This window comes from Pavona decussata, unplaced genomic scaffold, assembly GCF_977016875.1.
Source record: "Pavona decussata unplaced genomic scaffold, jaPavDecu1.1 SCAFFOLD_58, whole genome shotgun sequence".
Taxonomy (NCBI): Eukaryota; Metazoa; Cnidaria; class Anthozoa; order Scleractinia; family Agariciidae; genus Pavona; species Pavona decussata.
In genome coordinates, this window is record NW_028145480.1 from 6,526,506 (window position 1) to 6,553,552 (window position 27,047).

The 27,047-nt window shown below is 39.4% G+C and overlaps 2 protein-coding genes across 2 annotated transcripts; both read right to left on the reverse strand.

Moving 5' to 3' along the window:
* Positions 1-1,132: 1,132 nt before the first annotated feature.
* LOC146479945 (tetratricopeptide repeat protein 38-like) lies at positions 1,133-26,410 on the reverse strand. Its single transcript, XM_085110804.1, has 16 exons — positions 26,231-26,410; positions 22,739-22,816; positions 21,525-21,606; positions 20,943-21,075; positions 20,453-20,626; positions 19,431-19,506; positions 17,914-18,033; positions 13,447-13,506; positions 12,679-12,717; positions 10,832-10,910; positions 9,466-9,536; positions 8,740-8,834; positions 7,544-7,622; positions 3,730-3,807; positions 3,519-3,592; positions 1,133-2,651 (listed from the first exon to the last, which is right to left on the reverse strand). Exons 1-16 carry the CDS (start codon positions 26,264-26,266, stop codon positions 2,561-2,563), a joined length of 1,365 nt encoding a protein of 454 aa, XP_084966930.1. The 5' UTR covers positions 26,267-26,410; the 3' UTR covers positions 1,133-2,560.
* On the reverse strand, positions 14,666-15,340 carry LOC146479946 (uncharacterized). Its single transcript, XM_085110822.1, has 2 exons — positions 15,251-15,340; positions 14,666-14,975 (listed from the first exon to the last, which is right to left on the reverse strand). The coding sequence occupies exons 1-2, from the start codon at positions 15,288-15,290 to the stop codon at positions 14,701-14,703; spliced, it is 315 nt and encodes a 104-aa protein (XP_084966948.1). The 5' UTR covers positions 15,291-15,340; the 3' UTR covers positions 14,666-14,700.
* Positions 26,411-27,047: the final 637 nt, after the last annotated feature.

Below are 27,047 nucleotides of genomic sequence, written 5' to 3' on the forward strand. Positions count from 1 at the left end.
GGCCCGGTCCATTACAAGTGGGTCACGGACCGTATTGTTTGCCCTGTAAACGTTAACCGGTGAACAATAAAGGCATTAAAGTGCTTCTGTCTTGGGCAATCGCAAACTTAGTGTTGTAGAGAAGTATTTGTTCCACGGGCATGAGTCCCTCGAAAGGCACACTTTACCGTTGAAATACTTTACCATATTTCTCCTTGACTTTTTTCAACTTTACTCGTAAAAGGAACCCACGTTCCCAAAACAAAACCACTTTGTTACAACAGCACAGGAAAACGTTGCAACACTAGGAAGAAGAGCCTTTAGTACCAGAGATCTTAGCCTGCGAACGCAGACGTATTTCCGGCTGTCGCTTGAGTGAAGCGAAAGCCGGAAATACGTCTGCGTTCGCAGGCTACAGAGATCTTGACTGCGATCCTACATATAACAACTGACGCTACAACACCTTTCTAGAATAATAAATCACATTGATGCTTTATAATTTAGATTGAAGTATACACGCGAAAGAATCTAACACAGTATGACACACTTCCTTTCAGGGAAAACTATGAACACAGAACATGAAAGGACAACTGTTTTTGGAAATTCACATATTTATTTGTTATTTCAGAAGCCGGTCAGTGTAAAATATGGACTGTATGCATGTGGACTGGGTATAAAACATGGACTTATGTATAAACGAGGAATACGGACAACGTACCGGGCATAAAACACGGAGTAGGGTATAAAACGCCGAATGGGTATAAAGTAGCTTAAATAAATTACAGGTTGTTCGAAGGCCCATGTTTCTTCTAACAATAAGCAAGGGACCGCAAACGAAAATGCTGCAAGTATACGCAGGATCTGTAAAAGATCTAATCAGCCAAAAACTGTATAAATGACTCAAATTTAAGAAATTTGACAGAACCCTGGGACGAAGGCTAAAAAAGATAAAAAATATAATGCCGGAGACTCCAGCAGTGCGACCTCACGTATAAAAAATCCAGGTGTTTTACCGAGATAAAGCAAGATTTTGTGTTAGCAGTGTCGATCCTCACTATTTTATACCCAGCCCGTAGTCCGTAGTCTGTAGTCCGCAGTCCGTGCGTTTTACAAGTAGGAGGTCAGCTTAAAAATAAAACTTTTTTTACATCACTGATAAGTTTAGTGGTGCTCATTATATACTTTTACTGTTTACCGTGACTGATAAGAAATGAAACTTTTGGCGGCTAGCCTACGGCCTACGTGGCAAGAACTTGCCAGAGACGAAGGAAATAAACGAGGGCTCCCCTTCCCCCACACCTCGCGCGCTGCACTCGCATCACGCGCGTTCTGCTGGTCATTCTCCCCGCTTCCCAAATTTTTCCCCTTTCGATGCTAGCCTCCCACCCAGACGTTCTTGTCACACCGCCAAGAGGATATTTGTTCACTAGGTCGGGTATCACGAAGCTTTTTACTGTGGAATGAATAGACTGATTTATTTATATACAGCTGCGGTACCATCCTAACGGCTTATCCACTTCATAATTCTTACGTTTGAATTGCACCAATACAATAAACTTTATTCCAAAATGTCTCCCATTTTAATATTCTTTTGTTTGTATTCAAATTAGCCCTTCTTGCCTCGTTCAAGGTAAAACATTCTTTTGATTTTGGAGGTAAAGAAAGAGACAAGAAGGACTTATTTGAATACCAACAAAAGAGTATTAAAATGGTAGCCATAATCAGGGCGTAAGGAATAAGGTGTATGTGTAGTAAAGCTCCCCCGGAATTATGTTTATCATTAATTAACAGCCCTTATAAACTAGTACGTTATGCAACTATTGCCGGGATCTTCAGGATCTTCTTCGATTTTCAGTCAGCGCAGATGATAGTGGTCGTCGACCGAAATACCTTATTATAGGAAATTAACGCTTGTGTTAATTAAGGACGGTGCTTACCACTAAAGAAGTATTTTTGTGTGACTAATGACTATGCGAGGAAAGCAGATCTTAACAAGGGCTATTGAAACCCAAAAAGAAAATTGGGGGTAACCATGCATTTTTTAGAGATAATAATGCAACAATTATTCTAAACAACAGTAAAACACAAAGCAATGTATAGCGTTTTTTCAAAATTGAAGCTTTATTGAGGGTCTTTGTTATCTCTGAAAAATGCATGGTTACCTCCAATTTTCTTTTTGGATACCAAGAGGCTCTTGCTAAGTTTTGCTCTCTCCGCATAGTGTTAAACCGCGCAGAAAAATCCCTGTATTAGTTGGCACCACCCATAGGAAACCCCCGATTATCTCGAGATGCGCAGTAACAAAAGTAGGCACCGTCCTTACGAGTATTCGAAATTAAAGCGACTTAAATTAACCCGAATTGAAGGGAAAATACTTCCCAATAAAGAAAATTAACGCGAAAGAGGTGCTAAAAATTAAAAATGAGGGAAATTAATGCGACTTACACAAAGAAACAGAATGTGTTCTGTGATTTGGTTAATTTCATGAGGCGTTAATTTCCTATAATAAGGTATAAAAACAACGTGACATAGCGTGTCGTCGTGAAATGAGACAGTTGCGTGACCTAGCTTGAATTGTGCTCTAATCCGCCTGAAGTGCGAGAGCTCTGGCCATCAATCGGTCCGTCATTGGTGCTTTTTGCTTTTTGGCTTTTCTTTCGGCAAGAAGACATCTGGCAAAAACAAAACAAAAATTGGAAACGGTTTAATGGGAATTTTAATGTCCCAATACGTGGGAAGAGGTACTGAGTTTATTTCCGGCAAAAGCACCTTCTTGTTAACAGGATCAAGTGTTCACAAACAGGTGTCCATCTTTTAGGCGGTTAAAATGTATATGTTGTGTGTGGCTGGGACCATGACTAATTATATCCACTGAAGAGATACTTTCGCTTATTAAAGTAAGTGCAAACTCGAAAACGAAAAGTCATGAAATGGCCGACAGGGGGCGGGCAAATAAAAAAGAAAACAATAAAGCAACCCCCCTCTGTATATCCATAACCCCATATGGCCAAGCTGCGCCTTAAGTAGGAGCCTTCGCAGTATGCAAGAGGCTAGCGAAATTTAAAATATTAGTATTTTAAAGGCTGGTAAAATTTGACGGTGAGAAGGAGGATAGAAATATCCAAGTATTAGAAAGAGAACCGTAAGAAACTTTATTGCGTAGCTCCCCCTCCCCCCCCCCACGCTAAACCCTCCAGCCACCGGGAAAGAGCCAGCCTATGCGCCTAGCTCGTATGCGTCCACAACTCGCTTAGGACTGGGTCCTACCTTCCCCCATTCCCCTCGCAGATTCGCTGCTCGTTCGCCCAACTTTTACCTGCGCCTAATTATCACGGCAGCTACGTAGCGTAATTGTTCTCCAATCGTGAGTTTGGGGTACCTGTCCAAGCAGAAGGTACTAAAAGAAGTTTGAATCTGTGGATGAAACTTAACAAACGTGGACGAATACTTGCCTAGGACCAGCGCTGTTTGTTTTGCAGTTAAAAACAAATAAATTTTGAGGTGTTGACAGTTAAATTACAAGATCAAACAAATATTACCTGACAAATTGGTTATCCTGTTTACGCGGTGACTGCAAAGCAGCGTGAATCAAAAACAGCTCATAGACATCACGCTGAAGAGAGAAAACAAAAAGTTAAATCGTAATCGTAGCAAAAATATTGACAAAATTCTGCACTTCGCAATAGGGGCACCAACGCCCCAAAATACAATTGCCCGTGCCGGTATATTCTCGCTATATGCCTTACTTACCTGCGCTCTGCTTCCACCCAAAAGATCCACTTTGTAACGGATAGGTTTTAATATCTCTACCGCCTTATCAAAGTTTCCCTGTAAGTGGGATACAGACAAAATGTTACGCTTATTTACGAGATCATGCCATCAGCAAGTTGGACACAAAAAGGAGGGTCCTGAGTGGGAGGGGGGGGGGGGGGAGGATGACCGATGTTTGTGTAGCGAGTATGCCCCAGGGCTCGGTTGTTCGAAAGTCGATTAACGCTAATCCACGGGCGTTTAAATGCTTTTAAAAGCTACCGTATTTATTCGATTATTCACCCACCTCCAAAAAACGTTTCTGTACTAGCCCAGCGTGAAGTAAGAGGAGCGTCAGCTGTGTTCCAAAATTGGTTTTAGATACGATAGTCAATGAACCTTTATATTTTCATGTTAGCTTTTGCACTTTGTTGTTGTTGTTGTTGCACTTTGTTGCAACCCATGACTTGTGGCTCTGCCTACATTGTTGTTTGCTCTAAATATCAACAAAGTGCATCAATATCAAACAAGATTGGCATGTAAGATCTCATACTATCTGCCTAAAGCGAGGACCAACTATGGCAAATTTAACATTCGTTTTTTTGGAGCTAAAGTTTGGAATTCCATTGAAGAGTCATTAAAATTCAAGAGTCGCACCTGTTTCAAAGTCCTCTTAAAAGAATCGCTTATCTCCAACTACTGACTGGCTCATTGATGCACTTTATTTTCCAGTTGTTGCGTGTGCACTTCCCCTTGTTTATTGTTATTTTTGTGTGTGCGTGTGTGTGTGAATGGTAAATCGTCCTTAGTTCTATTTTAATGTACGGTATTTGCAAATTTTTCCGCTTGGCCCAGCCACTTAGCTCGATTAGCTTACTATTTCTAAGTGGCTGTGCCCTCTTCTTTAGTAATTTTTCTTTCTTGTATTAATGTAACTTTGTATAATTTCTGGGCACGAATAAAAGATTGTTGTTGTAAAAAAAGATTGTTGTTGTTTTGGTTTGTTGAAGCGTAATAAAGTTAACTTGTTATCCCTTGTTTTGTTATTCTCTAAAAATCCTCGCTTGCTGAAAATGTTCGGAAAATAATAAGCGCCCTCGAACCACCCTCGAATAAGCGCCCACCCTCATCGGGCGAAAATTAGATAAGCGCCCAGGGCCCAGTTGTTCGAAGCATGGTTAGCGCTAACCCGGGTTTAATACCATGACAACCTATAGGTTTTAATACCTCTTAAACAATGGTTAGCGCTAACCATGCTTCGAGCAACTCAGCCCAGGGCGGTTAATTGAATAAATACGGTAACTTTAAGTCTTTAATTCTTTTCAAGATTCTTTATTGATTAGTAATTAAACTTGAACCAAAGTTCACGTTAATCCAGGATTAGCTAAATCGGGCTTTGAACAACTCTGGGCCCTGATTCCACACACCTCATTTTCTGAGGATATCAACCCTTAAAGCCCCAATTTAGCGCCAGCAACCACTTTCTTTTTACAATTTACCACTTCATTAAACATGTAGGTAAGGAGAATAAAGCAAATGATCATAAAAGATACAACGCCCTGGACCGGGTTGTTCAAAGCCCGATTCAGCTAATCCTGGGTTAACGTGAACTTTGATTGGAATTTAATTGCGAATCAGTAAGGATGCCTCCAAAGATTTTTTCCCTCAGTTTTGACATGGACTTTCCTATACCCTTAGCTTTAAAGCTAGCCTTTAAAAGCATTTTTAAGGAGCCAGAGGAAAACCTCAGTTAACTTTTAATCGGGGATTAGCGTTAATCGGCTTTCGAACAACCGGGCCCTGATGATGATAGCAAATCTCCCAAGTAGTAACTTAAGATATTAATGGAGCAGTTAGAAGAATATGTATTTCTTTTGGTTGTTAATTTGGTTGTATTGTTTCTATTCCCATTAGGGGTTTCATGCGCCTTTATAAACCACTCCTTGCGCATACCACACCACTTGACGACGACCAGTTTTTCTCGAGGCTAATTTTTTCCGTATATAGTTGTTGCTAGTTATCATTTAGAGTAAAGTTCTAGCCTTGTCTAGACATTTTTTCTATATCCTACTTCGAAAATGTTTCTCTGAGTTGTACTTTTTGTTATTGAACTGTTCAGCATTTATATTTTGTTTTGTAATTGTATATTTTATATGGACTGTGTTTTGTCTTTGCTTGTATCTTGGCACTGTACTATTGTAATAAACGATAATTACTGGCGGCTCCCTCCACTACTGTTGTGTTCATTACTCATTCCACTTACATTAGAAATGATTTCTATTCGGCTGAGCGTAGCGATAGAGAATAGAAATGCATTTTGATATTGGGGCAAAAGGGGTTAAGACAGAAACAGGACGTAAATAATTTGCCTTGAAAATCTGAGTTCTCCCAACAGGAGTCGAACCTGTGACCTAACAAGTTCGGATACTCTACCACTGAGCTACAGGAGACTCGTAGGTTCTGTGACAAACATACTGCATACTGCAAGGATTTCAATGTTAATACGTGGTATATGCAAGTTTAAAGAATTGTTATGTTATGTTGTCAGCCTAGTGAATAAATGACAAAGGTATTTTTTCATTCGGGGAGGGCATCACTGCCTGGAAAAAATACCTTGATCAAGTATTGATTACTTTCCAGTGAACTGAAATAACGTATACAAAAGCTATACGAAATGTACTTGCAGCAAAGAAAATTTATAGCTTAGATTAGTTGGTGACTTTTTTTTTCACCGACTACTGGAGTTTTAATGACTAAGGCCCCGTTTATATGGAGAAAAGTTGTCCCGGGTAGAAGGGTCACCCTGGGCGAGCCAACTTTTCCTACATTTCCTTACAAAACTTGGCGAACCGTTTACATGAGAAACAAAAAGTTGGCTCGGCTAGAAGGGTGACCCGCCTAGCCGGGTCACCCTTTTGCGATGGTAGGGTCACCCTCCTAGCCGGGCCAACTTTTCTCCATATAAACACTTTGGCTCGCCTAGCCGGGTCAACTCCGTCAAGGCGAGACAATCAGAGCATGCGTGAGCTCTGTTGTCATTGGGAATGTGCGAGTTCAATGCCACCGACTTCAACGCCGACAAAGTCAAATTATATGAAAAGGTATATAAATCATTTGGCGTTTAGTGTTATCAAGTTATGCCACAACAAACACTTGTATCTCAGTTTTGTGTGATTACGGACTTAACGACAGGCGAAATTCAACGCGAAAAGAACTTGAAATGTCACGCGGCTAGATTCAGTCAACCACGACTCGTTTAGCCTTCGCAAACCGATTTTGCCCGGGAAGTTTTAACTTCAGAACTGTTAAACTTGGTTTCAAAAACCATAGGAACCAGAATTTCTTGGGTATAAAAAGCCAACGTTTGTAAACTTACGAAAAACAACCGATCTGATTTGCAGACTTCGAGGCGGTTTTTTTTTTACGCATGTTTTCATGATCCGGCTCTAGACGGTCAGCTCTTGGCTCGGGCAAAAGGGTCAACTTTTTTCTCATATAAACGCTCGCTAAAGTTGACTCGGCTGGGAGGGTGACCCTCTTGCCCGGGACAACTTTTCTCCATATAAACGGGGCCTAAAAAAGAAGAAGCGAATTTTTCGGTTCATTTGAGTCACTGTACTCACTTCTTGGTAGTATTTGTTAACTCATTGTAATTTTTATCGTATGTTATTGTAATTTTATCTTATTTTATCTTATCATAATCCTATTGTTATTTGTCTTACAATCTTATTTATTGTAATTTTAGATGATTAACACCGAAAAGCCCGTTTGGGGAGTGTTAATAAAATTTGTATTGTATTGTATTGTACTGTACCTTATCAGCCTCTACAAAAGCTTCACACACAGGAACACCAACATCGCGAGATATTTCACAATTAGGCCCTGAACGATCTCTGGTAAGGTAAAATGAACGAAATGTTAGTTGACTTGGTGTTGTGATTGTAGGAACCCTGAAAATTATTTGTCACGCAATTGGTACAGGGTACCCATCCCAGGTGCAACAAATCCCTTGATTCACTTACAGTTATGTTTATTTCTCGACGTTACATCACGATATGGTTGTCCAACGTTAATCACAAAAGGCTGCAGCCGGCGTACGACGTAATAAAACCCAAAATGGCGGTGACGGGATTAATACTGAGGGAAAGTAATCAAATCTATTTTCTTGAATGCTAAAATACTACCGCTGCAGGGCTGTATCAGCCCTACCACTACCGAAGACTGCTACTCCTGCTACTATTTCTACTGCTGCTGCTACTGCTACTAATACGTCTACAACGGCTACTTGTACTGCTACTACTGCTATTGCTGCTGCTGCTGCTACTGTTACTGCTCCTGCTACTACTACTGCTCCTGCTGCCGCTACTGCCACAGCTAATGCAACTACTGCTGCTACTGCATCCTGCGTAGCTGCAAAGGCGAAAGTCGGCCGACCGAGCAGCGAAGCTGGAAGGGGAATAGGGAAAAGGCGATTTCTGAAATCCTGTCTGCAGAAAAAACGTCTTTTTGCATAGTCTGTGCACCAGTGCACGGGAAATTCGGATTGGCTGAGAGTTGGAAACACGTGATCTTTCCTTTCTCTTACTTCTCGTCCAAGGGGGAACTTTATCTGCTTGTGTAATGAACAAGCAATCACAACTTGGGATAGGGGTGAGCATGCCCCCAGATTCACCTAGCCTTGCGCGCCTTTGGCGTTCAATTTTTACCCTTCGTTGCGTACACTACGAGATGGTCTAGCCACGCCCTTTTTAGGACATGATTTGTATAACATTTTATCATTTTCTACATAATTGTACTTTATCTAGTGTCTCGAATTAGTTCATGTATCTAAATAACCCAGACCAGACCCTCAAATGGTTCGTTCATTCGTTCGTTCGTTCATTCATTCATTATTCATCCGTTCGTTCGTTTATTCATTCAATGATTCAAATCGATCATTCATTCGTTCGTTCGTTCGTTCATTCAGTTGACATTTGACGCCACAATAGTTTGTCAAAGACAAAAGCCTACCTGACATATTGCCTCAGAGAATTCAACAACTTCATACTCAATTCTTCATTCTTTGCGCCAATCGTACTCATCAGCATATGAGTATCATAAAATGCCTGCAGATGTCAAACACAGCAAACTCTTAATGACTAGTCCCGGGACGAAAACGAGGGAAACATTGAGACGCAGTGTTACTCGCCATGGGCTTTTGGCGGGAAACAGTTCTATTGTAAGATGTCATGTGACCATAAACTAGGCAATGAATGCTCGCGTTATAGCGGGGAAACTTCAGCTTTACAACAAAAGTTGTTATTTTATGCAGCGAAACAAAAAAATCCAACACTCAAAGACTTTCCTATTGTTTATCAATAGGAGTTTCAAAGCCTTGTAATCTTCAGGACACCCAACTTTAAAGTGAAAATTTGAGTCTGGGATTATAGTCACTGAACATGATAAAATTGGCCTTGGAAATGGCTTCGATGACCCTTTGAGCCACAGAGCATCAAGACGATATGTTGGCACCTTGATGTCACACGAACAGAAAGACAGTAGACGAATTAATTCGGTTTAAGGGTTTAGGGCTTAAGTAGGGGTTGAGTTTTCCAATTCCTAACTCGATTCTCACATAAAATCTACAAAATCACTTGCAACTGGGAACTTTGATATTGCCACCCTGAATGGCTTTTAAGGCCTCCCAGAACAACGGTCACTACAAAGATGGCCTCCTGATCCTGTCTCCACACTCACCAGGACGTGATCATCTGCGTGACTTTCCCACCACCGAGAAAGCTGCTGCCATCTGTCTCCAACATCAACTCCTAAATATCAAACGTTTACAAAATAAGTTACAAACTTTATGCATTACGTAACGGTCCAGCTGCTTGAGGCGAAATTCACAAAGCCCTCCTAGGTTAAGATGCATCCTAAATACGACAATAGTGTATTGTTTAAAAACAATACTTAGGAATACAGTCGAACCTCCATGTGCGACCACCTCTTGTAAGCGACCACCTATCCAAAACACCAAATTTTTCCCGGCCGAAAGCCTATAGTTGGAACCTCTCGTAAACGATTGGCTCTCGTAAGCGACCGCGACCACTTTTTAGGGTGACAACGTTATAATTTTTCATTGTTTTTGCCCTCTTGTAAGCGACCAATTGACACACGGCCTGATCTCCATGTTCGCTGTATGTACTGCCCTACTCAGAGTTTACGAGGAACTTTTAGTGACAATCTTACCTAGCACTGCTCGTATTGTGAGACTAGGAAAATGTATGCAATAAATTCTTTTGGAATAAGTGGATGTGACAGACCTGTTCCTGTAAGAGAACCCCGGCTGGTTCGACTCTCGTAAGCGACTATCTCCTATAAGCGAACACCACACCTTGATGTTTTGGGTGGTCGCTTACGGGAGGTTCGACTGTACCTCCTAACTTAGGAGGACTTAGTTAATCTAGCCCCACGCCGCGGGAATCCACCAGCGTGCCTTGGGACCTTCGGTATGGACCACCCCGCATAGACTTCGAGTTGGAACCCTGGGCATACGGGCTCATGTTCCCGAGACTGGAGGGGTGGGTTGTTTTACAATTGCCAAAAAATGACGCAAAAAAGTGCAGTCGAGTACACGAGGTTGAGTTGCTTGGCGGGATTTACCGTCTACGTATTGTCCGTCAATGTAACACTTTTTTCTGCAACACACCTAACAATTTACGCTATCCAACCTTGAAACTTATTTCTCAAACTTATTAATAATTCATCAAGCCAAAACAAAGCAAATCACTACCGTGAAGGAGGTTTAGAAATGTGATCTTAATTATCATAAAATTTTGTGAACTTTTGCTTCGAATTTCTCCAAGAATTATCAATAGTTTGAGAAGCTATATCAAAGACTCAAAAGAGTGTTTCCTCCTACTTCTCGGTGTTTGGAAATCGGAGGAAACACTCTTCCTCGTGTTTGATAAATTACATAAACAGTGTGTTGTTTCAAACAGTTTTGGTTGAAACTCGGTTGAACCCAAGGGACAGTCATTCACAGTCTCATCGCGTTACACACATAAGGAGGATAGCTGAGAAAGAGCTAGATTGTTATTAATAGCGTTCTGTTCTCAAGTACCTTCAAATGTTAGTCTATACAAGAGGGAGGAACCATCCGACAGCTGAAACGTTTTATCTTTGCTACATCTTGGTAAAATCTGCAAGGTAATTGTTTTTCAATTAGGTTAGGAACCCGATGTAAATAGATGAAAACTCGATTATCAGAAAACAACCGATCAACAGATATTAAAGGGAACCTCCACTCCGACAACAAACTGAAGGCAAATTTTCGGAAATAGTGTCTAAATTCTAAATTTTAGTTTAAAAAGTAGAAGTGATATTCAAGTCCGCTAAAAAGTAGATATGATTATCGCCTATTTTCGATTTTAAATTTCCCGGGCGCTGCAATTTAGGATTTCATGATGTCATACGGTTGCCGCTATTGTCAGTAAGCAGAAGTTCTTTTGTGTGAAACAATTGAGCAACCGTTCTGCGCATCTCGAGATACTCGGGTTTGCTATGGGTGGTGCCTACTAATACAGGCAAATGCCTTTGGTATCCAAAAAGAAAATCATGCATTTTTCAGAGATAATATAGGTTGAATTTGGAATAAAGCACCATACATTGTGTTTGTATTTTACTGTTTTTTTTTTTAGAACAATTGTTGCTTAATTATCTTTAAAAAATGCATGGTTACCACCAGTTTTCTTTTTGGATTCAAAAAGCCCTTGGTAAGATATGCTTTCCCCGTATAGTCATAAACCACACAAAAATACTTCTTTATCAGTAGGCACCGCCCTTAACATTAATTTACTTCAAGAGTGGAGGTTTTGCTTTTAATCGATTTCGACTCGTATTTGGCAATCGATTACCAATCAGCAAGCCACTAAAGGTATTACTGATATCTGCGATTGTTACCGATTGCCATCGAATGTCATCGATAACCTGTTAGCGTGAACGACTCACTGCTCATGTCTGCTGTCATTCCTGCAAGCAAGGCGCCAATGTGTAAATCAATCGTCATCGAGCAATTTCATTGATAGCGTGCCCCACGCTACCCCAGTTGCTTTTTAGTTTTGCATGTCCAAGTTTGTGCTTCAATGCCATGCCCTGCCCTGCCCTACCCTACCCTACCCTTCGCTTCGCTACTCTCCTCTCCTCTCCTCTCCTCTCCTCTCCTCTCCTCTCCTCTCCTCTCCTCTCCTCTCCTCTCCTCTCCTCTCCTCTCCTCTCCTCTCCTCTCCTCTCCTCTCCTCTCCTCTCCTCTCCTCTCCTCTCCTCTCCTCTCCTCTCCTCTCCTCTCCTCTCCTCTCCTCTCCTCTACTCTACTCTACTCTACTCTACTCTACTCTACTCTACTCTACTCTACTCTACTCTACTCTACTCTACTCTACTCTACTCTACTCTACTCTACTCTACTCTACTCTACTCTACTCTACTCTACTCTACTCTACCAAACTGTTCTACACTATACTATACTATACTGTACTGTACTGTACTGTACTGTACTGTACTGTACTGTACTGTACTGTACTGTACTGTACTGTACTGTACTGTACTGTACTGTACTGTACTGTACTGTACTGTACTGTACTGTACAGTACTGCACTGTATTGTACTTCAAAAACTTAAGCTACTGCATGGAAACAAAAATTCTACAATTTCAAATATGGATGGTTTGCATGTGACGTCACGGCGGCCATGCTGGTGTACAGGAACAATAAGATTTTTCTCCTCTGGGAGTTCACTTCCATTTTTATGCAAATTGTGTGAACAAATTTTCTTTAGTTTTGTACACCAACACGGCAGCAATGCAAACCACCTATAAAACTATTTGTAGCAAATCGCACTGGTATGGATAACTTATGCATTAGTCATGAGAAGAAAACATGAGCTCAAACTATCAGACTGAAAAATAGGCCTCACCTCGTTATCATATATGTTCAGTGCTCCTTCGTAGTCTCCCTGAAACCAAAAATGAGAAGTCAGCAAAGTTGCTGTGAACCTCTCTATGAAAGCGAGGCTAAGTGCAAAACTTTTCACATGAAAACTAGTTTTGTTTGCATATGAATGAAAACTAATTTTTATTACAAAAACTTTGCAATTAGCCTCGCTTTCCTCTCAGAGAGGAAAACAGCGAACCTAAACCCACTGAATCGCGCTGAAATGGCCAAAATACAGCACACAAACACTGGCAAGATATCAAGGAGACATGGTAAGACATTTTTGTTCAATTCATGCCCTTTATGGTCGACTCCAAAACACGCTCGTAAATTCCCATACAAACCCTTATAGTTTACGCCACTGTGTAACACTCATCGTAACATTCAAATTACAAAGGTCAAACAAAGGTCTTTATTTTAACGCTCATAGAGCTTGGGCCACCAGTGAACAACCATGATATATTTGTTTATCTATTTGCGTGTAAAATTCGACTTAACACGAACATAACGGCCTGTCACTGTTGTTGTTGTTGTCTCCTTTGTCTTGAAAGACAATGGACTGGGCCAGAAATGTCACCTCACTATATTGGGGCATCGTCGACTGTGACTCTAGAGTTCAATTCATGAGTGGCAGTCTGCCATGTCAATAGTGTCCAAAAGAGTGACTGACTAAATATCACCGTAACTGACTAAAATACCTTATTGCTCAGTGGAAGAAATTCAAATACGGAAAAACCATAAAAATTCTCACCTTTTCAACATAATACAACGCCCAGTGCCAGAACGTGTGACACGCTAATGATTCACAGGACTGTGGACAACATTTAAAAAAAAAAAATTATTAATCAACAGGGAAAGACACCATACCATTTGATAAATGACATAAACTTTAAGGGTACGTTTGATTAACCCTATTCCGGAATAGGAATACATACAACGATGACAAGAAATCTCTCATAAGAGCACGAGAGGGCTCTTAAATTATCATGTGTCAGCGAAAATTTGCAGAAGTGTCTTCCCAAATTATTAAAAAAAAGAAGTTTATTAAGAGTCATTGTCTGGGAAAACCAGGCAGAGGTGAAAGATGGGGGTCGGCCGATTTCCTTCAAACTTTCACCATTTAATGTCTGTCCAAAATGATAATGAATGATGCTATTTAGCAATTCTCTTGCTGTTGCGTTTCGTAGTTTGACCACCCCCCCTGGTTTTGACCCTCACTGACCCTGATGTCACGCAAAATATATGCAGAATTTGAAGCTCAATAAAATATATTTCGCGTTATTTCTGGGGACTCATATCGATTGCTTGTATTGGTTATCGTCTAAAAAACGTTGTTAAAGGAAAATATCCCGACTTAACATAAAATTTAATTTTTTATAGAATTTTGCAATTTCCTTGCGATCGCGAAAATGTCTTGGGCCAAATGTGAGGCAATTTCGAAACTGTTTTTCTCAGAGGTGCGGCGTTCCTTTCCAAAAATTTCTTGATATTTTTAAAGCCAAACATCTGTTCTTCCAAAATCAACAAACTCTAACTTGAGCCATTTAAAATCCGTTTGCATGAGCCACGCTCGAAGTCAAAGATGACTCGGTATTTTTGCTAATAAAGTTCCACAGCGGGTTTATCTTTATTTCATCTTCTTCTTTTTCGTTTTTTTGTTTTTTGTTTTTGGATAAGCTCGATGAAACTATCCTAACTCTTCGAGGTAGAACTTCCCTGGGAGATTTAGTTGAGTGACGCTTTGGGCAGGAATAACATCAAATTGGTGTTAGCTTGATTATGCGTGACATGTCACGGTATTTGACAATTGTCAAACGTGATCACAAACAGAACACATTTTCCACTTTTTTTTACATTTGCATTTTAAACTTGGTAACAACAAGCATTTCCCTGATACTATATTAAGTCTTGGAGTCAGTCTGTTGTTGATTATTGTTAATTAAAATAAAAACAGCATCAAATACCTGCGAAACTTGCCACGGCAAAAGAACCTCCGGTATGTTCGTTACATAACAGACAATTGAAAGAACAACAAATCTTTCTTCTGTAATGCGTTGGGTTCCGCCATCGATCTGAAGTCCAAGTGCTCTTTCTGGTCTATGGGTTCGCCTTGTGGCGCTGAAGGTGTTGGTTTGAAGATTTGTCCCTTGCTATCCTGTACACGAGATATTGAATCGCACTGGCTCGTCAGTCTTGGTTTGGGAAGAAAGCGTGGCGCGACGATTTCAAAGATCTCCGAAGCCGATTTGATTCTCAACAGAGCAGGTAAATTTGATGTCCCTGAAGATGAGAAGAGAGGAATGGCTGTTTGCCCCAGACATCACAAGAACCTTACAACAGACTGGACCGGCCGAAAACAGACTATGTGTTTCCACCCAAGTTATATAAAGGGACAACGAAAGGGTAAAACACAAACCCGACGAGTAAATGGCAGGATGTCACAAGGCATTTTTTGAGCTGCATAACGCTGTTGTTCCCATCGATCGGTTCAGGTCCGTTTTATGATAACTGACTGACTGCATACTAGACTCATTTAAAAAATATAAACAACATACCATTTACGGCCGTGGGAACCGAACGCGAAGTTTCGGACATTTGTTTTGTTTACATTTGCTCCGTGGAGTCGCACATGGTCGCAATGCCGCCTCAAATTAGTCGTATCACAGGGTACCAATCTTGGAATAAAGGGTAACATTCTACCCCATTAAAGTGTTTCTCAATTATATATTAAATATTTCATATCCATCAGAAGAAACAAGTTTTGTTTTATACCAAAAATCATGATTCCTTGTAAAAAAAAAAAAAAAAAACAGAAATACAATGTATTTTTGGTATAAAATAAAACTAGTTTCTTCTGATGGATATGAAATATTTAATATATATTTGAGAGACACTTTAATGAGGTAGAATGTTTCCCTCCTTTATTCCAAATTCCAACCAAAAGCTGTTTTTAAACTATATCAAAATACAAGAGCTCACTTGTAGCATGGAGGTTAAGATTGGTTTTCCTGTGATACGACTAGCGACTCCGCGGAACAAATGTAAACAAAACAGATGTGCTAAACTTCGCGTTCGATTCCCACGGCCGTAAATGGTATGTTGTTTATATTTTTTAAATGAGTCTAGTATGCTGTCAGTCATTTAAAATAAAACGAACCTGAACCGATGGGAACAACAGCGTTATGCAGCTCAAAAAATGCCTTGTGACATCTTGCCATTTACTCGTCGGGTTTGTGTTTTACCCTTTCGTTGTCTTGGGTGGAAACACATAGTCTGTTTTCGGCCGGTCCAGTCTGTTGTAAGGTTCTTGTGATGTCTGGGGCAAACAGTCATTCCTCTCTTCTCATCTTCAGGGACATCAAATTTACCTGCTCTGTTGAGAATCAAATCGGCTTCGGAGATCTTTGAAATCGTCGCGCCACGCTTTCTTCCCAAACCAAGACTGACGAGCCAGTGCGATTCAATATCTCGTGTACAGGATAGCTAGGGACAAATCTTCAAACCAACACCTTCAGCGCCACAAGGCGAACCCATAGACCAGAAAGAGCACTTGAACTTCAGATCGATGGCGGAACCCAACGCATTACAGAAGAAAGATTTGTTGTTCTTTCAATTGTCTGTTATGTAACGAACATACCGGAGGTTCTTTTGCCGTGGCAAGTTTCGCAGGTATTTGATGCTGTTTTTATTTTAATTAACAATAATCAACAACAGACTGACTCCAAGACTTAATATAGTATCAGGGAAATGCTTGTTGTTACCAAGTTTAAAATGCAAATGTAAAAAAAAAAGTGGAAAATGTGTTCTGTTTGTGATCACGTTTGACAATTGTCAAATACCGTGACATGTCACGCATAATCAAATCAAGTGTGAGCTAACACCAAATTTGATGTTATTCCTGCCCAAAGCGTCACTCAACTAAATCTCCCAGGGAAGTTCTACCTCGAAGAGTTAGGATAGTTTCATCGAGCTTATCCAAAAACAAAAAACAAAAAAACGAAAAAGAAGAAGATGAAATAAAGATAAACCCGCTGTGGAACTTTATTAGCAAAAATACCGAGTCATCTTTGACTTCGAGCGTGGCTCATGCAAACGGATTTTAAATGGCTCAAGTTAGAGTTTGTTGATTTTGGAAGAACAGATGTTTGGCTTTAAAAATATCAAGAAATTTTTGGAAAGGAACGCCGCACCTCTGAGAAAAACAGTTTCGAAATTGCCTCACATTTGGCCCAAGACATTTTCGCGATCGCAAGGAAATTGCAAAATTCTATAAAAAATTAAATTTTATGTTAAGTCGGGATATTTTCCTTTTACAACGTTTTTTAGACGATAACCAATACAAGCAATCGATATGAGTCCCCAGAAATAACGCGAAATATATTTTATTGAGCTTCAAATTCTGCATATATTTTGCGTGACATCAGGGTCAGTGAGGGTCAAAACCAGGGGGGGTGGTCAAACTACGAAACGCAACAGCAAGAGAATTGCTAAATAGCATCATTCATTATCATTTTGGACAGACATTAAATGGTGAAAGTTTGAAGGAAATCGGCCGACCCCCATCTTTCACCTCTGCCTGGTTTTCTCAGACAATGACTCTTAATCACCATTGCAGTTAAAAACTGAATTACAGGGATAAAATAAAAGCTTCAAAAATTAACACTACTACATGTATAGTAATTGAGGAGAACGCATACTATTCGTGTCGCTTCTTTCTGGATGCTGTGCGACTTTAGGGTTTGGGCGCCATCTTGGATTGGCTGACCACTCGCCTCGATTTCATGCGAGAGCTTTGAATCCCGATGGCTAAGTGAAGTCCTGGGGGTTGACTTGCTTCGGTCTGGATGCCACGTTCAGGGTTTGGAGGCCATCTTGGACCGGTTGATCACTCGCCTCGATTTCATGCGAGGGCCTCGATCCCATGAGATCGAACGCACTCAACATGATTATTACTGGTACTATAATTATATACACTGCTAATATGAAACAAGTACATTTACACACTGTGCCCTAAACGAAAGGAAAAATGAGCGGGAACGCTTTGCACGGCACATGTTCCTAATGTTACATTATTTGGTATTACAGATCGTCTCTGACCTAAGGTTGTGGCCGTGGGTGTGTCCTCTGCTATTGGATAGTATTAAAAGTGACTTGGGTAGTTACTTTTGGATGCGTTACGTGAGTACACCCCCACCCCCTCCCCCTTACTGCAGCAAACCTTCCAGTTGTCCTCCGTTTGACTCATAAATTCAATCCCTTCATCCTGTCTGCCTTCCATTTCCATCACATGAGCCAAAGCATGAGTTGCCCAAATGTCTTTAGGAATCAGCTCCAGCCCCTGAAATAAAAAAAAAATGTATCAAAAAACCTAAGTAATAAGCCTGGGTTAGATTTATTGCGTTCGACGTTAGGAGAACACATACTATTCGTGTCGCTTCTTTCTGGATGCTGTTAGATTTCAGGGTTTGGGTGCAATCTTGGACTGGCTGACCAATCGCCTCGATTTCATGCGAGAGCTTTGAATCCCGCTGGCTAAGTGAAGTCCCGCGGGTTGACTCGCTTCGGTCTGGATGGCATGATATCGAACGCACTTTTAGTTTATACTTATCCATGATTATTACTAGTTTTAATTTTATAATTATACAAAACACTTTGATGTTTAGCTACCTTATCCTACATTCTCACCTGATGCAAAACCAAATGTCATGCAATCCCAGAAATTTTACACCACACTTCTCCCTACCCCCCACCCCCCTCACTTGGAAGGTTACCGGAAATTCAACAGGAAAAGGGGGTCCCAAAAGTCAATTGAAAGTGTTAAGGTTTTTCCAAGCCTTCACCAATGTTCTTCACAAAACATCTGAAACATGATGCACTTTGCGATCCCTCCCAAGTTTCCAGCTTCTTTGCAACAAAAAAAAAAAAAAAAAGAAAAGAAAAAAAGAAATTGGTTCCACATTTAAGTCATATCATGAATACTTTCCAAGGTAGAACAGATTGTGCAACCGTTCAAACGCTTTTGCAATCCGTGAGGCATTGCCAATTAGCAGTTAGAGCGTTACGACAAAACGTTATAATGCTTTGGAGGCCGTTAATCATCCGTTAGCTATCCGTCCGTTTTACTTGTTTAACGGATAAGCGTTAACGTACGTTTTCCTGTGTAAGGTCACATGCATGTGCATGTATGCTTTCTTTCATTGAAGTTACTATACAACAAGTAAACCGGTTCAAGTAGGGTTTCACATCTTTTTAAGCATTTTTATACAATGTTATCAATGTTGTTAGGGGGACTGCCTTGTAAAAGCCCGCAAGGGTTTCTTCAGTCTCCCTCCCGAATAGTTATCTTATTTTGTCACATTTAACATAATTTTGTAAATGATTTTTAAATATGGGTGACCAACCAACCAACCAACCAATCATTCTGTATTATCCAGGCTTTCCAACCATTCTGGATTATCCAGGCTTTTACCACAAGACGAAACAAGTCTGAATTTTATATATAATTTTATATTTATAAACTTCGCCAGAGAAGAACCACTGACAGGAGAGAACTCACAGAACGATAAGTTCCAATAACGAGACTCCTCCTACTACTAATCATGAAATAGCACAAAGACCAGACCAGCACACCGGGAACTCCATGCCCTACTCTTTTTGATTAGTGATGATGTGGTTTAACTTTAACGGAAAATGTACAACCTGTGGGACAAACGTTGCAATGCAAACCGTACCTACCTTGCGAGCTTGTTTCTCTGCTTCTCTGTAGAAATTTGTCTCTTCCAAACCAAATGCATGCATACCAAACAGATACCTAGTACATAATATATAATCATTGATTGAAAATAATGCTAAACATTGTAGAGAACAATCAGAGGATACTTACTTAAAAAGTACCATGGTTCATAAATTGTTATATTTTTTTACTTGATGGTGTAACCCATATTCAAGGAAATGTTTTTTTAAGGAGTGTGGGGTGGAGGTGGGATGTTTTTTTCTTTTTGGTAGGCCACATGCAAATAATGAGAGAAATCTGAGCAAAGACAAAAAATATGACCTATGATTCAACAAGAGGCAGTTGTATCCTCCCATCCCTTCAAAAAAAAAAGTAAATAAATAAAAATGTTTAGAATAAATATATAAATAAATAAAAACCTTGCGGGTATTTCAAGAGTGGAGGTTTGCTCCAATGGTGTGATGTGGTAAAGGTAGGAAATTAATCCAAGCTGTAAACCACCTACAATGTATTTTAAATCCGTATGAAAGCCCTATCTTTAGATGGATAAATTAACGATAAATTAATTCTCCTCCCAGATTTTTTTAGAAGAATCCCTCCAAAGTACATAGTTGAAGGCCAACAATGAAGTACAAAAAATGTCTCCTCCTCCTCTAAAACAACTACAATAACAAATGAATAATAATGTAAATAATTATACAATAATAATAAACTTGTTACCTTAAGCTACACCATTATATTGTATAACGTTTAAGTTACATTGTATTGTTGTATAGGCAATTAATTATAATATGTAAATAGCTGATTTGATGTAAACAAGTAAAACAGAAAGTAGAATAATAGAAAAAAAATCTTTATATGGAAGTCCTCTGACACTCTCTGACACCCTTTAAAGTTTAGATCCAGGAGATCATTAAGGACCACTACCGATTATTTAAATTTCTTTAAAAGTTGTTACCTGATAAACCTACAGTGTAATGATAAAGACAGTTTTAATTTATAAACTATAAAGTAACTCAGTTACCCATATAATGGGATTTCTTTCTTCCACTGCGGTAAGACTCGAGCAACACTGTCTCTTATCCTGTCTTTTGGACCAAAAAATAAAGAATATTCTGTAAGAAGCTTTAAGGCAAATATGTCTGTTGGGTATTCTACAACTATGTCATCCCAGATGTCTTGTGCCTTGGGGACATTTCTAGAAAAAGAAAACAAACGGTCATGAGGAATCTTTAGTTACGAACAAAATAAAATTTAGAGCTCAATTGAATTGAGTTAATTACTTTCTACAGCTGTATTAATTAATTTAATTAACAATTTGTGAATCACAGCTAAGCCCAATGAAAGGCAAGCTTAAATTATAAGTTAAAAGAGAAACCCACATTATATCTGCATGTTTATTGATCATGACATGTAGCTTGACTGTATAGTATGAAATACTGTAAGGAAAACTATATATGTTAATTACTCTTAATATATTATCTGAATGAACTACATGTATTAAAATGGCTCACCCTGCTGACAACTGCTTTGCAGCCTCCACGTGCAGTTTTTCCCTGTTGGTCATTTCCTTTTTTGCAGCTAGAGATAGAACATTATCCATTGAATCTTTGATCTGGAGTTCACTGGCTAAGATATGACCCAAAACTATTGAAAGAAAAAAAAAAAGGGAGCAATCAGAAATGCTATAAATTAAAATGTGGGAGCGTTATAGATAACCCTTGAGTCTTAACTAATGTTGTCCAACATTTTGCTACATTACCTCCATCATTATCAAGACAAAGTGAGGGTGTCTTATTGGTTTGAAGATAAAGGAGGGAAAAGAATTATTAATATTGTTTATTGTTTTCACTCCAACCTATATATTCAAACCACAAAGAAACAGTCACTTTGCCTAGATAATGATGGAAGTAACATCAAAACATCAGACAACCAGTAGTTCTAATTTTTCTACTAGCTGAAGTACATTTAACTGACATTTGTTATGCAACCTTCAGAAAGAGATGAATGGAGTAAAATGTCCCTCATCAGTGAACTTTTGTTCCTAACTGCGGCTGTAATTTAAACTATAAATTTACAAGTCATGTAATACTTACGAAAATCAGGATCTGCCGCAAGCATCTTTGAAACTGAACCCTCTAAACCTCCTATGGTGTGGTCATCAGCATGAGCAATCACCTATTAGAATAAAATAAAGTTACTTAATTTGTTTACTTTGGACCCATATAGATGGTGGTCAATATAAGCCAAAAAGGAATCTCACGTGGGTGCCCATACAACAACAACAACAACAACAACAATAACGGTTTATTCAGTATTTCCATATGTATACATGGCATTACCGACTTAATAGAGCTATATAATATAAAATTATTTATAGTTTGTATTTGAATGATTAAATTAACATTGATTGTCGTACTAACATACACTTTGAGTGACATGACCAACCCATGACATCACGTCTTTCCAGTTTCACTTATAAAATTATCCACTCATCACTGACATTCAAATCCAAGAGCTAGCAGGACGTTTGTCATACCACTGAAAAATCACAAAACTTCACCTGAAATATTGGTGATTTTTCGGTTTAACAATAGCCAAATTTTGGGGAAGTTTGTTTGCATTCTTTACGCACAGTATACTTTATGAAACTTATAGTTTAATGGCTAATTGCTCCCATTAGTCTCCTGTAGCTCAGTGGTAGAGTATTTGGGAGAACCTGGATTTTCTTTTCCAAGTACAAAATAATTATTATGCCTGTGTCACTGACTGAACTGAAAAATTAAATATTTTATTGCTAACCTATACTACATGTACAGTATGCTTCATACACTTCAAGTATGCTTCAAAATTATATACAGCTAATAGTCATTAGCAATTGACTATTTGTAGTCAGTTTTATTTTCCTGTGTCAGGGTTGTCTGTGTTTAGTGAACCACAACAAAAACGTTCTCAAGCTATACCATCCAATATATCAGTCATGCTGAGTATAAAATTCTAGGTAGGATATAAAAACACTCTCCAACCCTGTTTTGCCCACTTGAAAGTCTTGTGCTATTCCCAGATTTTGTCCGTTTCCAAACTCAGTGCTCACATAAAAAATAAAGGATTGTGGAGACTCAATTATGAAACAAAAGACTGGCTATACCTTGAGCCAATGGCAGTCACTGACATTGTGTTTTGTAGTAATTAAATTACATAAAAATATGTGTGCTACAATTCATGCTCTGCACTAAATACGTTCATTTGACATTTTAAAAAATAAATTAACTTTTTTTAAATTTCATTCCATTCCAGTTATCAAACAAACCTGGGTAAGTGTGGCATCAAACATCTTTGCAGCTTCATTGCTGGTTGTTTCTAAAGGGAGACCTTCTTTTCGCCAGGCCTATGGAAACAGATTTCACACAAAAAATAGTTGCTTGTAATAAGTTTGAAGTTATAAGAATCATGACTTCTGAGACACGGGGGAGCTAGGTACTACTAATATTAATTAACTGTATGCGTACATGTATGTGTCATTGTGAAGGGATATGACACCACTTAATTAATTTCATATTAATATGCTGTAGTCTGGGATATGGTATACATGTAGAAATCAGAGAATTTTGGTCTAAAATTGGTATCATTTAACAGGAAACTGATTGACCATTGTAGTCTAGTGTAGAAATTTACTGACACTTTAAAAATTAAACGGAAAAAAACACATGTGCCTTTGTAAGATGTTGTTTTAATCTACATGATGTAGTCTGTGATAGTGGTAACCAGGTTGGCTTCCTGACCCATCAAATGGAAAATGATAAATTGCAGAAGAAGATTTAGCGAAAACCACTGACTCCCTGAAAATTACAGTATCTGGAACAATGTGGTCTAGACTGACTTGTAAACTAAGACCTCAAAAACTACTCAAAATAAAAAGCACAGTTATGCCCGGGTCAGTTACCAGACTGAGTATTAAACCAAAGCTCTTCACATGTACATAGAAATCTGCATTCTGCACTAGTTGCATGCATTAAAATACTGACCAAAGAGCCTGTGGACTCTGAGTACGATTTCGATACAGATAATCTCGCCTATCACACCCACGTTTTGTCCACACCACTTTTTTATTGACACATGATTGCGCATGTGCTAACATCACAACACCATCTGCCATTTTGGATAGATGCTCCGATTTGGACTGGAACTAATGGCATGTAACGCTTTTCATGTCACCATTTGGAAATCCTGGGTGCTTACCATTTACGCCAAGCACCTGGATGGAAATTTTCGGCATAAATACGAAATAATTTAGCTTGTCTTAACAGAAGATGGATAACATGTAAAATGTATGACCAGGGGGGGGGGGGGGGGGGTTAACTCCCAAAAAAATTGGATATGGGTGTGCGGCCCGCTTCCCGAAACCCTTATGACCAAATTTTCCCTACCCTATTTATGACCTGACCAAAAATTTCATACCCTATTTATGACCTGATAGTGTCTGGTCAACCTCAGTTCAAAAAACCCCTGGAGCCCAGCACATGACCGGAGCGCGTGACAAGCCATTGCGGCACATACACAGTTGCCGTAAACATCATGATGAAGAAGTAGCTTCTTCAAAAAAAAAAAAAAAAAAAGGAATTCAAGACTACGGTGCAAAAATTGATACCCTATTTATTACCAAAATGGCGGCAAAATGGCTAAAATCGATACCCTACTTATGACCAAAGCGGCTGAAAAACCATACCCTTAGGGTCCGCATATACCTATTTATTAAAAACTGGAGCATTGTATAATGCATTTCGAGCGATTTGATTGGCTTAGCGGCCATGGTATATGAGCCATTATACCATGCCCGAAAAATAGACACCATTGAATTGTCTTCTAATTGTTCTTGCAAGGCGAAATCAGCAAAATCTACCAATATTTCTTTATTGTTTTTAATAAAACAATTATTCCACTTGCGTTTGTTGGATATGAGATGATTATAGCCAACTTGGCGCTACGCACCTCGTTGGCTATCTACCATCTCATATCCAACGCGCGCTCGTGGAATAATTGTTAAATAGCCCATATAAGGGAGTACCCCCTATCCTTCCCCCCCCCCCCCCCCCGTATGAACATCAGCTGTAAATCCCAAAAGGAGTAATAAAATGCATCACTTTGACCAGAACCCATAATTTCAGAAGTACTCCAAATGGAATGATGCATACCATTTGATTTTCGAACTGGAATTTCTGGGTTTCATGTAAATGGTAAGCATCCCTTGTGACTTGCATGTACAGTGTAACACAAGGTTGCTCAATATTATAACCCTTGCCTGACCCCAACAAAACCCTCTCCGTTCCAGGCATCTAGCTTCATATTAATAATCAAGTTAAGGAAGAAAAATCATTCAATCATTTTGAATCGTTTCAAACCATTTAAAACTCCAAGCTGTTCCACGCCTTCGAATACAAGTGCTTTTTGCAACGAAAATGAAGAATGGCGATCGGGCGAGGGAAAAAATTTATGAAGAAAACCCTCATCTAGCTAGTTCACTCGCCTCTTATTTCTTTGATTTCGCCGCTCCTACTACAGTATCATGAACGCCTAGAATAGGCCACAAAACAGTGTTTCAGATGACCTTGTGGTCTTAGCGACCCCACCTGATCCAGATAAATTAAATGCATAATAAAGTACTTATAACAGGGCGTTACCAATCGATGAAATCGATGATCGGAAAATCAATCGATCAATCGATGGTAATCGATTTTGGTTAGTTAATTGGCATCGATTGGCATCGGCCAATCGATGACCAATCGATAATCACACAAAAGTAGTCGCGAACTTCATCGATTGCCATCGATTGTCGTTTAAAATAAATTCCGATATTTTGTGAGAGTACGCAGAGTGAATATTATTTTGTAATGTTTAGTTGCAATGTTTGAGATGAGATATATTTGTTCACCGTGACACAAATTAATTTTAAGACAACACAATTAAAATACACGGGAAATAAATACACCCTAAACCTGTTGACTTGCTTCATGTTTGCTCGAGCAAACGTAAGCTTTTGTTCAAGTTCTACCACATCCGACGGCGTCAATATTTGTACTGAACTCTCTCTCTCCTCTGATGTTAAGCTGTTACCGTTACACGTTCTAGTTATGAATATCGTTGTTTTTGTAATAAAACGTATGGTTATCGTTGTTTTGACTAATAAAATGTAACACACAGTACAGACCGTGTAGTTTAAACTGAATGTACTTAACGAGAATTTAAGTCAAATAAAAGGCAATGGCAGCAAAAGTGATCGATTAATATTGGTAATCGATGAAAATCGATGTTATTTAATTGATCGATTCTTATTGATTACCGATTGTTATTGATAATCGATGAGAATCGATAATCACAAAAACTTACGCGATCGATTGGCCATCAATTATCAATATCAATCGATTAATTGATATCGATTGTCATCGATTGTTATCGATCATCGATTTCATCGATTGTTCACGCCCTGTTATAATTATATAAACTCCGAAAGAATTATAAAGATTTTGAGACTCGTGCTCCCCGCTGCCTTTAATTTATCTGGAATAAAATTCAAACTATAAATCAACCGTCCTTCTATGCTGTCGAGTGCTAACAACTCAATGTACTGGGCTAAAGGTTCTGGAAAACATTTAAGACTGCTTTTCTACAAGTACTTAAAAAAAATGCTGAGTAAGTCTCCTCATATTTTAAAGTTAGCTTATAACATAAAGAGCGCATGATGGCTCCATATGTGTGCCAAATTAGATCATTTACAGCATTTTTTGCCAACAAAAACGTTACTTACATCAACATCTCTCCAATGGGTGTGCATAAATGACATATTTTCCTGTAGGACAGTTCTTCGTGGTTCCACTTCAAGTGTGAGGACGAAAACTGACAAGGGTCGCGCGGAAGGACTGGGACAGCCTGGTCACCTGGTCACGCACTTCTGTTATCAGCTTAGTCACGCGTCACGCGCGCTTATCCAAAACGATAAAATTTAGCACCTGACCGCTTTTCTTCACGAGTCATATTTTTTATTATCTTAAGCTGTGATGCCCTCAACAATAACGGCTGTGTTTAAAGCCACTATCGGCTGGGACAGCCTGGTCACCTGGTCACGCACTTCTGTTATCAGCTTAGTCACGCGTCACGCGCGCTTATCCAAAACGATAAAATTTAGCACTGACCGCTTTTCTTCACGAGTCATATTTTTTATTATCTATTATTACCAAATACTCTGAGACACCAAAGGACCTAGTTCAAGAGAATTGACTCCCTGACCCCTGGCATTTTTTTTTCTTCTCCCCGTCAACCCTCGCGCACCTAGACTACTGGAGACGAGTACCAGGAAAACTTCGTAGTCTATAAAGTGAGAGAAGTGGGGCTACGCCATTGGTGGAAGCATGCTAACGTGGAAAGTAAGAATAAATTAGTCGGATCAAAAGCGTTCGTTGATACCGTGGGGATTAAGGGTGTCGATTTGGAAGATGAAATTTTGCTCTTAATTTTCGGCACTTTCTGTCTTACCTAGCCTCCAACGCTGTCGTTTTTAGGGACTCGAATTACTTCCTCCCCACAAACGACTGTGTGGGAGGCTACGTTCTCATCTGATTCGTTGA